The sequence below is a fragment of the Convolutriloba macropyga genome, chromosome 1 (genome assembly GCF_964194025.1).
Source record: "Convolutriloba macropyga chromosome 1, txConMacr16.3, whole genome shotgun sequence".
NCBI classification, from domain to species: domain Eukaryota; kingdom Metazoa; phylum Xenacoelomorpha; order Acoela; family Convolutidae; genus Convolutriloba; species Convolutriloba macropyga.
The window spans coordinates 75,882,942-75,899,638 of NC_134468.1; the positions used below are offsets into that span (position 1 = coordinate 75,882,942).

At 33.0% G+C, this 16,697-nt stretch overlaps 1 protein-coding gene across 1 annotated transcript in view; it reads left to right on the top strand.

Annotated features, from left to right (window-relative positions):
• Positions 1-16,697, top strand: part of LOC142350535 (sodium/hydrogen exchanger 9B2-like) — a 44,435-nt gene that overhangs the window by 1,663 nt on the left and 26,075 nt on the right. Inside the window, exons 3-5 of the mRNA XM_075402423.1 lie at positions 508-781; positions 4,187-4,387; positions 14,171-14,416. Of these exons, the coding sequence (XP_075258538.1) occupies positions 508-781; positions 4,187-4,387; positions 14,171-14,416 (721 nt within the window). The remainder of the gene's footprint in view (positions 1-507; positions 782-4,186; positions 4,388-14,170; positions 14,417-16,697) is intronic.

Sequence of the window (16,697 nt, forward strand, 5' to 3'; positions counted from 1 at the left end):
TCACTTTAACAATAAAATAGTCGAACAAAATTGTTTAATAACTTAGACAAATAATTCCTGATTTGATTTTATAACTTTCCTTTTCGACAAATAACATAACTGAAGAACACCCAAGTGAACGATCGCCCAGCAGCTCACCTCCATTTCACCACTACACAACTGGTAATTAGTAAGCTTGTTCATTTAAACTATCTATTTAATTAATTGAACTTTTCAGCCCCCCAACTATTTTAAATTGAGACTTATAGCACAGACAGGTCTTAGGCATATATCTTTGCCTTCGATTTGTTATATCTTTTGTCAAGTTTGACTGGCATACATAAAGAGATCCCGTATTGTGTGATCTGTAATAGCCCAGCCAAATTTGATAATACCTAAAACGCGCACGCGCTTTAGGACTGTCTTTTCATTGGTCGAGCTCCAAAAAAGGACGTCTCCTTATTTGAATGTCTCTTCTGGAGTCAAGCTAAATGCGTCTGTCCTTTTATTGTGTAAATCCATGTAAAGAATATTGCTTCAGGTGTTGTGGTGGCCACAATGAAGCCATTCGACAAGCTCCTTGACAGAGATCACTACAGATCAGAGTGGGAGTTCAAACTGGTGGAGAAGTTGGTGTGGGGTCTGCTGCAGGTGTCCATGGCAGTCCTCATGTTCAGGGCTGGCTTGAGTGTGGATCTCAAACATGTTTGGAGTAAGAAGTGGACAGTTGGGGCCCTCTCTGTCTTGCCAGGGTGTCTTGTGGAAGCATGCGTGGTTGCTGGTGTTTCCTATGCTATCATTGGTTAGAAATCAACTATGCACTTTGATTCTACAACCAGGGTAAATTTACTAAGTTTTTTCTGCTCAACTGAACAAAAATATAATTGCTTTAACTAATAAGAATTAATGATATCAAACAATTTCACCTTTGCCAGTTAAGTTAATCAAAAATGGCAATCTCTGAGCATATTTTTTCTGTAGTAAAAATCAGAACTCGCTGAGCTAATCTAGAGTCTGTACCACTAGCAAACTATTGATATCGTGTAATATGGTCCGATTCAAGGATCAACATGATAGTCTCAACCCGACGCCTGTCTAAAAATTTTCAACTGATCAGACCCAATTCGAGCGCACGCTTGGACCTACGCAGATGAAACCTACGAGTCCTGGCTGAGGCTAGAGAGAACTTCAGTCTGAACACTGAGCTGATTGATGTCTGATCAGATGTCAAGTCCGTCTGAACAGTCTAATCCGAATAGAGGTTATTGTTCCGACCCCTCTTGAGGGGGGAGGAACTATATACTCAAATGGGTTTTTTTTGTTCAGTCAATTTTCGCCGATCGATATATTCATCGTAGAGAGTTGAGACTGGTATCATTACAAAGCTCGTCCAGCGTAGAATATGGAATTAAAAAGATTTTTTTAATTTTTGTTTTCTACAGGGAGTTATCGAGGTTTAAACTTCTCAAAAAAGTAGAGTGAATTCATGTTGTTTTATTCACATTTTTCGAAATTTTTGCCTAATTTTTCGTCAATTTTGCTAACATTTGTTGAAATTTTTAAAAATAGTGTCGTTGATTTTATTTTTAAGGACAAACAAGCCTTGTTGATTTTTCTGATTTAATTTTTTTGGTCAAAAACTCTCGATAAATATTTCAAAATTCAGCATTTTTCATCAAAAACAGCACAAAATAACGTACTTTAGTCCACTTTGATAAAATTTGCCGGCGCTACACCCCCGAACAACACTAATAAAATTTTTGGAGACTCAGAAGGGGGCTATTCTTACCTCAATTTCCGCCGCTGAGAGTGCTCTGTAATTAAAACGTTGACGTTTTTTGCTAGCTTTACTAGTTTATTATCAAAAATGCAGATTTTTTTTTGAGTTTTCAAATAAAAAATTATCTATATCTACAATATTTGAAAAATTGATAGTTCCTAACGGACAACAAGCATTAGCAGGGCTTGTTTTGGGCCAATCTTGGACTGTTACAATCCAAAAAGAATTCGGATTGCAATCAGTCGGTCTTTTTTTATTGAAAAAAGACCTTTTTTAATAATAAAGAACATAACATATCAAATGAAAGCTCAGGAGTGATAGGTCCAATTGACTTCCTAAGCAGCTCCAAGCTAATGCATTTAGTCGGTCTTTTTTATTGAAAAAAGACCTTTTTTAATAATAAAGAACATAACATATCAAATGAAAGCTCAGGAGTGATAGGTCCAATTGACTTCCTAAGCAGCTCCAAGCTAATGCATTTAGTTTTTTACTTGAAAGTTTATAATCGTTTCGACTTTTAAAAATAATTGATTTTTAAATAAATAATGGCTTAAGGAACTTTTCCTCCTTTTTTTCTTAATTTGGTCAACTTGCAGCTTAGTGTCAGCAAAGAAAGAATGCTTCTTCATTCTACTGATTTGAAATTCATTCCCGATTGCGTTTTTAAGCCTGAAGTTATCGTTTTCTGGCTTTGATACTACTAGATTTTAGATATTTTTTGTTTTTAGAAGATTGCTAGTTTTTCACGTTTTCTAGTCACATTGTCACATTACTGACAGTTCTCATATCACATTCTTAGCGTTCAAAACTTAACACAATTGAACATATTAAAATCCTTAAAAATATCGATTATCGTCTGAACGCCCTCGACACTTCTCTCTTCAAGAAATTAATTGAATTTTTTAAATTTTGTCTTTAACTGTCATTTTTACTTTGTCATTTCAGTTGTATGAAATTTCCTGTATAGTGATAGGTTTCACTGGTTTTTTATAGAAGAATAGACGAGCCGATATTCTGATATTAGTAGATAGCTGTTGGCTTTCATGAATTTGAAAACAATCGTTTTCCAAAACTGAAAATAAAAAACTTTTTATTTTCGCAAGGTTGTTCTTTTTATTTTTTTTGGTACCTAATTCCGTTAATTACAGGTCAAAAATGACATTATGGCTGTGAAGGGAAGGCGTCACAAGGGATTGATGTCCCAAAATCTATTTTTTTAAAAGAATGCGTTATGACCTGACCGACTTCGACACCGGTCTTTGACAAAAGTAATTTAATTTGACTTTTGTCATGTTTGACGTTCTTTTTGTAGACTCAAGAGTTATTTTGGATGAATAAACGACCCTATTGAAATATTTAATTTTGTAATTGATGTTTTTCATGACTTTGGATATAATTTTGTTTCGAAAAAAATCAAAATTATTATATACTTTTGCCCTTTTCTCTTTTTTGTCTACTTGATACCTAGTCTCACTAATAAATGGCCAAATACTACATTATCTGTTTCTGAAGAAGTCGCAAACGAATATATTTCGAGGGCCGAAATATGGCTTCACGGTTTTCACAGCGTTTTCTGGCAAGTTTCAATTGAATTTTTGCTGGTTGTTTTTTGTTGTTCTTTTTAGCCGCTTAAAGAAATGAATAAGGACAGGTCCTAATGCCCTTCTATAGAAGTATTGGTAATCGTGAACCTTTGGTATATTTTACTTGATTTCTAATGGTTTTAATTACTTTGAAGTTAATTGTTTTAAAAAAATAAGCGAATTTTTTAACTTTACTGTTTTTTTTCTTTTTTGTCTAATTGTTGCAAAACCTTTTTATGGACTGGTCCATATCTTTTCTGGTGATTTATAAGTTATTTTTCTGTTTTAGGTTCATCTGACTGTATGTTGACTTTGTTATTAAATTTTGTTTTTTAAAACGGACAAAAAGTTTTTGATGTAATTAATGTTTGTTGTTGTTGTTTGATTTTGCTGTTCGCTTGACTCGCTTAATATTGGCATATCACAGCAATTTAATGCTTCAATTTTTACTCCACTGAGTTATTTGCTTTGGAGGCTATCTTATCGTTCATACAGTTTTTTTGAAAAACACTTGGGCTTTTTTTGGGTTTTTTGGTATTCCCAAAAACTAATTTTTGGGTTTTCTATCTGTTCCTCATTTGGTAGACAATTATGCCAAAATTGTGGATGGGCGGGGTCGGAACCTTATGTGCCATCGCACATTGCTGAGCCGCCTTGTTTCGGTCTGTGTGAAGTCTGATCAGTGTCTGATTTATATTCCCGACTTTTTTATAGGAAAATGCATCGGGAACAAACTTGCCACTCTCATTTTTAGTGCATTTTGAGACACTGGATATGACATTTGAGACCACGGCATTATGCGTCTCTATATACAAAAAATTGCCACAAAACTGTATGGTTTCAGGGTTCCCTTACAAGTTTGGATTTCTTCTCGGGTTCATCCTGGCCTCCTCTTCTTCAATATTCGTCTGTCACTCGATATTAGACTTGAAGAAAAATTGTTGCAATCAAGTGAAGGTTTCTGCTAAGACAGTGTCCACTGTGATTGCGTCATCACTCCCAGCTGAGGCTCTTGTCACCATCGGAGCTATAATCCCCATATTGGGTATGTATCATAATTTACTGCTGCTGGTTAATTCAATTCAATTCAATTCAATTCAATGCATTTCAATTAAGTTCAATAATCCAACAACCACTATTGTGCAGGCAAACACTATGTTCACGATTCCCGGGCCGAGGTGTCAACGCTAAAAAACGCAAAATTATGTAAGATTGGCGTTGAATGCGTTGAATTTATGTAAGATCTACGCTTGAGCGTAGATCTTACATAAATTCAACGCATTCAACGCCAATCTTACATAATTTTGCGTTGAATTTTGGCGTAGATCTTACATATTTAGCGTTGAATTTTAGTGTTGATCTTACATATTTAGCGTTGAATTTAGCGTAGATCTTACATAAATTCAACGCATTCAACGCCAATCTTACATAATTTTGCGTTGAATTTTGGCGTAGATCTTACATATTTAGCGTTCAATTTTAGCGTAGATCTTACATATTTAGCGTTGAATTTAGCGTAGATCTTACATAAATTCAACGCATTCAACGCCAATCTTACATAATTTTGCGTTGAATTTTGGCGTAGATCTTACATATTTAGCGTTGAATTTAGCGTAGATCTTACATAAATTCAACGCATTCAACGCCAATCTTACATATTTTGCGTTGAAATTTGGCGTAGATCTTACATATTTAGCGTTGAATTGTAGTGTAGATCTTACATTTTTAGCGTTGAATTTAGCGTAGATCTTACATAAAATCAACGCTTTCAACACAAATCTTACATATATTGCGTAGAATTTTGGCTGAGATCTTAAAAATTTTTTGAATTCCATTTGGAATTCCATTTTCGAATTTTTTGAATTCCAATTCAGACCACTTTATGATTTCAAAACTTTTTCAAGTTTTTTTTCAAAAAGTCAATTTTTTCACTGTTTCGACACCGATACTTCACAGATGAGAAAAGCGAAGTCAGCAAAAAAACCCCTTTTTAGTGCTCTTTTATAGTGCAAAATCCATTTGAGACCATTTTACGATTTCAAAACTTTTCCAAGTTTTCTTTTCGAAAAATCAATTTCACTGTTCCGACCCCTATGATGCAAAGGTGAGAAACGTGAAGTCAGAGAAAAATGAAGTCAGCAAAAAATAACCATTTGCTCTCTTATGGTGTAAAAACCATTTCAGACCATTTTAAGAATTCAAATTTTTTTCAAAATTTAAAAAAGTTCTAAATTTTTCCCAGTACTTCTCACATGATAAATGCGTTGAATACGTTGAAATTATGTAGGATCTCGGCTAAATTCAACGAAAAATATGTAATATCTAGCCTAAATTCAACGAAATATATGCAAGTACTACGCTAAATTCAAATGCAAATTATGTAAGGTCTACGCTAAAATCAATCCAAAATATGTAAGATCTACGCTAAATTCAACGCAAAATATGTAAGATCTACGCTTTATAAAGATTGCGGCTCTTAGGGAAACCAAGGTACGGTGGCGCAATGGTGGAAGAGGCGCCAAGTAAACAGGAGGTCAGTGGTTCGAGTCCCATACCCAGAGTTCTACGCGTTGATTTTTTGTAAGATCAACGCTAAATTCAACGCAAAAATATGTAAGATCTACGCTAAATTCAACGCTAAATATGTAAGATCTACGCTAAATTCAACGCTAAATATGTAAGATCTACGCTAAATTCAACGCTAAATATGTAAGACCAGCGGCAACTAGCGTTGACAAGTTGGAAAATTCACCGCCATTTCTTACATAATTTTGCGCTGAATGCGTTGAATTTTTGTCTTTAAATTCAATGCATTCAACGCAAAATTATGTAAGAAAATTGCGGTGAATTTTCCGACTTGTCAACGCTAGTTGCCGCTGATCTTACATAATTTTGGCCAAACTCCTCGGCCCGGGTTTTTTTTCAAATTTTCTCGTTTTGCAGGATGTTCTTAATACTTATAAGCTAAAAAATCGACCCGAAAAATTTGTGGTCATGTAAAACTTTGCCAAACTCCTGAAATATCTATCAGTTTGTAAAATCATGTTCAGAGTAACTTGAGGTTTGCAGCACCAGAAATTGATGTTTTTTTGTTCAAAAAATTCTTGTGTTATATACTTTTAGAAGCTCCATTCAGTATTAACGACATAATAATTTTTTCATAACGTTTCATAAATTAATCACCATATCGCAACCCAAAAGACTATCAAATTAAACAAATTGCAGAGCAGTTATTATAGTTTGTACGAAAAACTGACTTTGTACTAAGAAAAAATCCCCCCCACCCCCGTGTTTTTTACGCCTCCCTTTTTTATATAGCTCATTACTATGTAAAACATAGCAGGACAAGTCCTGAAAAACAGTTCAAAGAATTGAATGAAAAACTCAAGAATTACTCTACCTGACCAGCAGATCAATTGAACAATGCTAGCCAAAACACAAGCAAAATCACCACAAAAAGTTGAGAAATTAAAACAATCGAACAAGCTAAGCAAAAATATACTCATTGCTAGAACTCTTGAAGCTTTTAAACCTAAGGCAAAATTTTTTCCTTTTAACTATTTCAAAAACCAAATTTTTGTTTCCGACATCGGTCCAGTATTATATCTGCAAGACCTGAAATAAAATTCATTGGCCCTTGAAGATCGATTAACTCGAAAATGACCAAAAAAATTAAGAAATCAATTGCAAATTATAATGAAGTGTTGCTGAAAATGGTGATATTACAATCTTCAGACAAATTTCTGTGTCTCTAGAGGCTATCCAGTAACCCTTTTCCAAGCACTAAAAAAATCATAGGCTCAGAGGTCGATAGGCAAAAATTTTTAGAAAAAATTTTAAACTCCAAAAAGAAATGCGTTCAGTTAAATTGTTGAAAGCCATTCAATTGTCCCCTAGCAACAGTTTAATAACACACTATCAAACCCTGGATGATTTAATCTGGCTACTGAGGCAAGAATAACTACATAAAAAACAAACGTTTTGAAAAAACTTGAAAAAAATTGCAAATTATATCAAAAAACTTCTCATAAAGTCGAAAGATTAAATATTTGAAAACAAATTCAATGAAATAAACAACTATGCAGTAAGTTTTTTCAGATCGTGGAATAACTTTTCTCGCAATTGAGAATGGAAAAATATCAAAAACTGACAAAAACTTTAGGAAAACTTGAAAAAATTGCAAATTTTATCAAAAAAATGATAAAATTCGAGACATTAAAATGTTAAAAAGCAATCCATTGTTCATAGAAAATATGCAGTGCCCTATGACCAAACCATAAACAAGATTGCCTCGTCCTTGAAGCTGCAAAAACTCGAAAAATGACGAAATTTTTCAAAAGAACCTGAAAAAAACGCAAGTTTTGTCAAAAAATTGCTAAAATTTGTGATATTCAAAAGTTGAAACGTATTCCATGGCCCCTTGAAAAATTTTCAGTAACTTATAGTTTAACCCCTAATGAGGTTTTCTGGCCTCTGGGACTCAAACAATTTGAATAATGACGTTAAATGTCAAAAAATATGAAAAAAATGCAAGTTTTGTCAAAAAAAATTCTAAAATTCGTGATGGCAAACAGTTTAATACCATTCCATTAACACTAGAAACTATGCAATAATCTAGTATCAAAGCCTACAAGAGGTTTCTTGACACCTTGGGCTGAAAAAACTCAAAAAATGACAAAAAATTTTAAAAACCTGAAAAAATTGCAAAAATTAGTATCAATTTGCGTGTTTGTGTTTGTAGTACCAAAACATATAGCTCGAACAAGTCATAACAAGCAATTGCTTCTCACAAAAGCCCTTCATCAACTTTTAAAAACTTCAACCTGATACTAATCAAACAAAATTCTCAAAAAGATCACAAAAAAAACGTGAAAAACTGCACCATTTTGAGCCTAAAAGCTGCTAAAAATGACCTTTTAACCTTAAATTAAGGCCATCCCAGCAGCTGCACCCTTATAAGCACTTGAAGGACTACTAAAGCTCACCGTGGGCCTCTAATGAAACTTAATCCCCAATGGGCTTTACACGTTTTGAAAGATTAAATTCATTGAAAAATGTATGAACACATCTTAAAAAAAACATAGCAGGACAAGTCCTGAAATACAATTCAAAGAATTGAAAGAAAAACTTAGAAGTACTATACCTGACCAACAGATCAATTGAACAATGCCAGCCAAAACACAAACAAAATAATCACAAAAAAAATGAGAAACAAACAATCAAACAAACTAAACAAAAATATAATCATTGCTAAAAATTTGAAGCTTTTACCCCTAAGGCAAAATTTGATCCCTTTAAATATACGTAAGTCAAAAATATGTTCAAACCCAGTTTTTGGTTGCAAAATTTTTGCAGTATAATATCTGAAAGGCCTGAAAAATTTCATTGGCTCTTGAAAATCGATAACTCGAAAAAGACCGGAAAAATTTTTCTAAAATCAATTGCAAATTTTAATGGAATGTTGCTGAAAATCGTAATATTATTGTCTTCAAAATCAATTCTGAGTGTCTAGAAGCTATCCACTAACCCCATTTCAGGCCTTAAAAAATTCATTGGCTCAAAGATCGATAGGCAAAAATTTTTAGAAAAAATACAAAATTTCAAAAAACAGAAATTCGTTCTACTAAAATGTTGAAAACCATTCAATTGCCCCTAGCAACTATTTAATAACATAATATTAAACCCTGTGTGAGGTTATCTGGTTAATTAGGCAAGAAAAACTGAATAAAAGACAGATGTTTTGAAAAAAAAATTGCTAATTTTATCAGAAATTTTCAAAATTCAAAAGATTAAATTGTTGCAAACAAATCGATTGAAACTGAAATCCATTCAGTAACTTGTTTCAGACCGTGGAATAGATTTCCTGGCACTCGAGAATGGACAAACATCAAAAATTGACGAAAATTTCAGGAAACCTTAAAAAAATGCAGATTTTATCAAAAAAATTGCTACATTGTTCTAGAAACTATACAGTAACCTATTATCAAACCCTAAAGCAGATTCCCTGGCCCCTGATGCTGGAAAATCTCAAAAAATGACAAATTTTTCAAAAAAAAAATTTGAAAAAATTGCAAAATGTAATATCATTTTGGGTGTTTGTGTTTGTAGTACGAAACCATATAGCTCATAAAATGGTCATAACGAGTAATTTTTTTTCTCGCAAAAGGCCTTCATCAACTTTTAAAAGCTTCCACCTAAGACTAATCAAACAAAAAACTTAAAAAATCACAAAAAAAGCAAGAAAAATTGAAACATTTTGAGCCGAAAAACTCCTAAAAATGAACTTTTAACCTTAAATTAGGGCCATCCCAGCAGCTGCACCACTATAAGCACTTGAAGGACTACTAAAACCCACTTTGGGCCTCTAATGAAACTTAATGCCCGCTGGGCTTTACCTGTTATCCCGTTTTGAAAGATCAAAGTCATAGAAAAATGTGTGAACACATCTTAAAAAAAACACAGCGCCCCAATACAATTCAAATTCTTTGAATTGTAAAAAATAGCACGTGCGGCTGGGGGGCGTAAAAATTATAAGCTCACTAATCCGGAGGGTGGGGGCAAAACAGAATAGATCCGTCTTCTGAACAAAAATGCGATCACAGCAGCCGCTGCTTCTACTTTTTAAAATAATTTAATTTCCGCGGCACGTAGATCCAATTTGATGCCTCAATATAAAAGAAGACAGTACTCAACAGATATTAGGCAAGGAAAGACCGTCCTCGACCAAAGTTCGGTATGAATAGAACTCGATTCCACTTTATTTGTATTCACTTCTGACTGGAACCAAAATTACCGGCCTCGAGTTATGCGGGGCAAAAACCGGCATTTTTGAACTTATATCAATCTAAAAAAAGGTTCTCGAATTATAAAACATAGCAGGAAGACTCCAGAATCGACTCGAATTTAAAATTACGTTACGATAGCCAACCACTAACTGTTAAAACTATTATCTTCATTATATCATTCAATTTGAAACAACAACCGGAGTAAACAAAGTATCAGGGAAAAGCAAATTATTAAAATATTTTGGGATGCGACTCCAGAAGCACTGTATATGATAGATTGTCTGACATAAATTAATTTAGTTCAATAAGTGACGATCAAAATATCATACGATGGGAAAAATAAAACAAAAAATACATCTCAAAAAAGGAGAAAAACGAGCGAAAAAAAAAGAAATAGTAGAACAGAACCCGAAAAAAAGTCTGTTAAGTTTTACTATAATCTGTAAAAATTGCAAGGGCCCTATAACTGTTTCAACTCGCTTTATGAACCAGTTTCTGCTAATTCATTGAGCATCTACGAGACACTTCGACGCACTGTAAAGCAAATCAAACATGAGCAAGAACTAAATTTCACAAAAACTGCAGAACTGATTAATTTAATTTGTCAAAATATTTGCTGTCGAAGCTTTACTCGTTTTCACTTAGTAACCCTAACTCTGTCAACAACTCAAATTTAAAAAATCAATCAGAAAAAATGTATTCTGAAAGGCAGAAAAAAGGGAAGAATAATGCAAAAAAAACATCAGAAACAAAAATTAAGGGACAAAGCTTTAAATTAAGCTTTAAAATCCAGGCCAAATAAATTGAAGATAAAAAAGTATCGAAATAGTGTTGTGAAAGCGTTTAAAAAGCTGTTTTGAGCAAAAAATATTTTGTTGCTTCGACTTAAATTTTTTCCTCAAATAATAATCAAATCCAAATGGTTTCTTTTCTCAAATGCATGAAGAATTAGTGTTGTTTTTGATTTAACTTAAAAACCAATTTTTGAAAAAAAATCAGACATTTCCGTAATAGCTTAGAAATAGACCTCAGTGACGGCCATATAATGAAGATAAAAAAAATGCAGATATACGTTGGAAAAGTTATCGATGCCGCTCGGAAAACTAAGCAAAAAACCCTCAACCGTAAATTAATAAGGCTTGTTAAAATTCACTCCTCAGAAGCTTTTTTAAGACTTTTATTACACATATGAGTTCCTATGTCCTTCAACTAATTAAAACTAAACTTCAGAAGTTGAAGTGCACGAGCCTTTTTATTGAGTGAGGTAAAAAAACTTATGATTGAAATCACTTGAACGAAAACTGTCCTTGGAAAGAGAGTGAGAATTGAGGTTGAGCGTGCAGACGTCGTCAGTGGGAACATAAAGTATTTCCAACCTTTTTAATTATTCTGCGTTGTTTTGTTTAAAAAAGCATGAGACGACGAAACAAAAAAACAGCAGAGCAAGTCCTGACAAACAATTGTCACAAAATTTCATTGACTAAACAGGAAATTTGAACTATGATCGACTTTGAAATGATTGAAAAACCTTTCTACAACCAATCTCATCAAAGAATTTTTGGTTTAATAAATTCAAATTAAACAGTCGGGTAAAAAGAAAACAGGCTGCAAAATCACTCTTTTTTGCTCAATTTCCTTTCCTGTTTCGGCTTAACCCAAAATCACTTCTCCGATTTAATTTCAAAAACGATGAGAATGTGGGAACAGATCTTAAAAACTATAGCAGGAAGTCTTCGGAATCGACTCAAAAAACAGTTAAATAACGTTATAATGTATATAATTTACTACAAAATAAAATTAAGAAAATGACATCATTACATATTTTTTGGATCAATTAATTGCAATCTTGTGCTCTCCACTGAGCCCATGGTTCCACAATGCGAGAATTTCACTATGCTCTCTTATATTGAGCTATCATTTCAAGCTCCATCTTTATGATGAAAACTTATTTACTAGAGTGCCTACTCTAACACACCCCCTTAAGTTGTGCTTCATATCTAATCATTTTCAACTTCTGGTTAGAGCTTTAAGCTGGGCCCATAACCTATAAGAAAAGAAACATAATGAAACAAATCTAAAAATTGGTTGGGATTTTACAATTTCTCTTGAAAAGGCAATTTTTCTCAACACTCTAGAAGATACGCTCTCTGTTGAATCATTAATTGCAATTTTTATTGAACTGCAAAATTGGTTCAATTTTTGTACTGAAATTTGGCCTACCAAAACCTTAATTTTTCGCACTTAGTGAAATTACAAAAAACTGAAATAAACAACTGAATAGAAAAGCTTTTGAAATATGAATTAGTCAAAAAACATCGGAAAATAAGTTTTAAAAAAAATTAGTTATTATTCTCGGATTAAAATAAAATTTAATTGAAATCAATTGACCAATATAAAACTAAATTCAACCGAGAACATCATCCAAGAGCAAATAATTGAAAAAAGAATACTACAACCACAAAAAAGCGTCTAATTAGGGAAAATCACAAAAAGCTCTCAACTTTGCATTTAAAAGCCGTGTATTTTTGACGTGATCACAAATTTTGACCAAAATGCAGTTACCATTAGGTAGAAACGAAGAACCACCTCTCAGCACGTGAGCAATAAAACTCGCGCATTCAGATAATTTTTTTCACACTTGCTTTTCTCCCTTTCCCTCTCAAATTCGTTGGTGATCAAAGCAACTCTTTTCTCACTTTAATTTCACATGCGGCATTAACTTTTACACTCCTGTTAATACACTCCAACAATTATCGACAAAAAAGACGCTCCAGCAATACTCCGCTACGGGACGTAAAAAATGACAGCACCCGAATACAGAAATTCAATTTCTTTGAATTGTAGGAAACCAGGAACACCTAAGCTATGCTCATCTTAAAACTCCGCGGCTATAAAAAAAACATATGCATTATATCAACTGAACATTTGGCAGTCATCTAAATATTATAAAAAATTTTATAAGCGCGAAATGAGGACATTGCATCAGCTCATATCTTCTGTTGAGCTTAAGAACAAGAAATTCAATGAACACTTTTTAGTGTTATATTATTTATTTATGTATTTATATATTAATGCTTCAACCTTAGAAAATTCACTGGGTCGAACATTTTTCTTGATTAGTGGCCAATTTTTAAACCGAATTAATTGTAGTGCATTTAAATCGAAATGATTTATTATTTGAGTGTTATGTGAGCAAAGAGCGAAAACGCGAGTGTAATAAAAGTTTTGAGGAATTTTTTGTCTCTGCAAACGCAAACGATATCGAGCAGCTAAATTGGCTGAACAATAGTCCAATTGGTATGGTTTCTAAGCCACATGCAGCGTTGCAAAAATAAACGAATCTGTTTAATTCGGCTTGAGCCGTTGGTTAAGAATTCTTGTTGTATATATTACGATATTGCAAATATTTTTTTCTAGAATTCGGAAGTGTTTACTTTAATTCGAATTTGAAAGAATACTTAAACAAAATTCAGATCTTTAAACCTTAGTATTAATATCTAAAAGAAGAAATCAGAAGATTAAAATTGATTCAGTTTTAGGGGCTTATTAGTATTCACATTTATATATGTCCACAAAAAAGTGGGACTGGTATAAAAGTGGGACTTCCTAGCCCACAAATAAATTTGAAAGGTTGAAACAATAAGAATGGGAGCTGTGATTATAAGGTATAGGTGATCATATTCTAATAACAGGACGCCACAATTTCTCAAATTTTCATTTTATTGATGTAGAAGTCGGTGCAAACATTGGCATCTGCATTGAGTTTTATGTTGGGGTCATAATAATAGTCTGGGTTTACAAAAACCCAGCTAAATAGCATGAAAATTTAACATAAAAACTTGTCATTTTTTCAATACGGTGAACATATGAAAACTCGTTGCTAAACAATGCTGTGTTCTGAATTTTGGTTTTACTGCTTCCTCCGCATGCACAAAATTCTTTGCTGAAAGTCAACGGATGCCCTGTCAACTTTTTCTAAAGGAGATAAAAGATAAAAGCTCAACTCTTCATATGACAAAATCCTTAATTTTTTTCGATTTCAGAGTCCTCGTTCAGCATTCAACCCAATCACATGTATGCACCCTATTGGCCATTCCTACCAATCATCTCAATCTCTTCAGCTGTTGGTATTGGCTTCCTTTTGTATTACTTGCCCCCATTTGACGTCAACTCATGTTCGAGAAAGGTCAACATCTCCAAGTCAAAACTGTTTGCCCTTGTTATGATGGTGAGCGCCATGCTGGTGATGGGAGAGGCCAAGTTCATGAAGGAAGCAAACGGAATTCCAGGTACGTTCACACCTCTTTTGAAACAACAATGGAGGTGGTGGATAGAGAGTTTGATCATGCCATTCCCCAGTTGAGAGGTCGACTTTATGAAAAGACTTATAAGGTCGACATGGGGGGTAATTTCCCTACCTTAAATACACGGTCGACTTCCTTAGTGATATTCGACCTAAAGTCTTTTCATAAATCGGCCAACGGCCTTTTCATATCCAATATTGGCCCACCAATAGTCTGTTCATGTCTGATAATTACATTTGCCCTGGTTATAAAATGCTATTATATTGCGCGTTTGATAAACTCAATTAGTTTTTAATGTTAATGAAGGGTGGAAGCCATAGCGCGAAATTATTACCACCAAGCGTGCGATAAACATAAAAATTGGTATTGTTTTCATTTTGATGATTAGATGATATAATAGTCAAATTAAAATTGAAAATCTGTCGGGGAGTCTACCTATTGACAACTACCATTAAAATTCTTTAACTTTGAAAATGATAGTTTAACTTATGCTGATCTTTTATTAATGAAAATAATTGAAAAGAGAAAACTTTGAATTCCAAAAACTTACACACCATAAAAAGTTAACAGAATGGCAATGTAAAAATTCTAAAATACATAAAACAATAAAAAAAATACTTTACAACGTTTAGAATATTATAAAAATATATTGGATACTAAGAAACTAAAACAATTAGAAAAGGTCCCTCAACAAACCTCTGTATTCTAATGCATTTGGGTCCTTCAGATACTTTTTGAAAAAGAATTCTTTCAGAAAACCTTCGATGTTATTTACCTTCTCGAGTTTTTGTCTTTGTTCATTGTACAATTTCATGGCTTGCAGCATCAATGATTTATCGAGCAATTCCGAATTACTTTTCATAGTCGGATAAATTTTTCCTGTTCTTGCATTCTGGTAGCACTGAAAAATGTGCAATTCATTGTTGCAAACTCCATGCAAATTCATTGCAACTTCATTAATGCAAACCCACTTTAGTGGGGGAGGAACTATATACTCAAACTTGTCTTTTTAGTTCAGTCAATCATGGCCAATCAATATTTTCATCGCAGAGGGTTGTGAGTTGTATCATTAGAAAACCCGTCCAGCGTAGAACAAATAAAAAAAAGATTTTTTCAATTTGATTTTATCAACGGAGATTCCGCGGTTTTAAGTTTTCAGAACATTTGACTGGTTTTTGTTGTTATTGTTCACATTTTTCGTATTTTTTTTCGCAATTGTTGCTAATTTTGGTTTTAAAAAATATTAAAAATTATAACAAGTGTGTTGTTCGTTTTACTTTTAAAAAGAAGACAATGTTGCTGATAAGTTTGATCCAATTTTTGGTTAAAACTTCAGCTACATTTTTCAAAATTCAGCCTCTTATCAAAAATGACACAAAAAAACTTTTCCAGTCCTTTGCTTTATTCGCTGGATTAACCTTCCTAAAAATTAAAAACATAATCTTTATTAACTCCAAAGAAGACTAGTTTAACTTCTGCTTAAATTGAAAGAGTTGATGAATTAAAATATAAATTTTGCCGGGTTTTCAAAATGCATAATTTATATTTGGGTATATTGAACTTTTTTTGACAAATTATTCAGATCAGTAGTATTTGGAATAGTTACACATTCTTGATGGAGGAACAGCAAGAGCGAGGCTGCTTTTTGTCCAATGGTTACTTTACAAAGCCCACAATAGTACTAAGTCAATATTTTTTCTGATTTTTTTTGTATTTTTAGATTTTTTACATAAAAAATTTTAAAAATGACAAGTTATGGCAACTATAAATCGGCTTCCTATTTAGTTTCAAGGAAGCCTATCTAGTTTTTTATTCGAAATGTTATGGCCTCTTTGACATTTAAAAACATATTTTTTCAAAATAAACAATGGATTATTGAGCTTCGCGACCTTCTCTTCTGTCTTTCTTGGTCACTTTGTAGCTTAAAGTTAGCAAAAAGGGTTGTTTCATCCTTCTAATGGGTGAAAATTTAATGTTTGTTGCGGTTTTATGTTATGAGTGATGGTTTTTCTAATTTCATACCACGGATTTTCATATAAAAAAACTAAGATTTTTCGACTTTTCCCGTCTTTGAGTTTCCATTTTTGTCTTGTCACGATATTGACGGGCCATATATCACCATAGTGGCATTTAAGAAGAATTCACAATTGAACACATCGGTTATGTAGTGAATACATTCTGATTTTTGATTTTAACTGTTTCGACACTGTCTTCTAGCAGAAATTATTGGATTTTTTTAGTTTTGTAATTATTTGTCGTTTTTTGT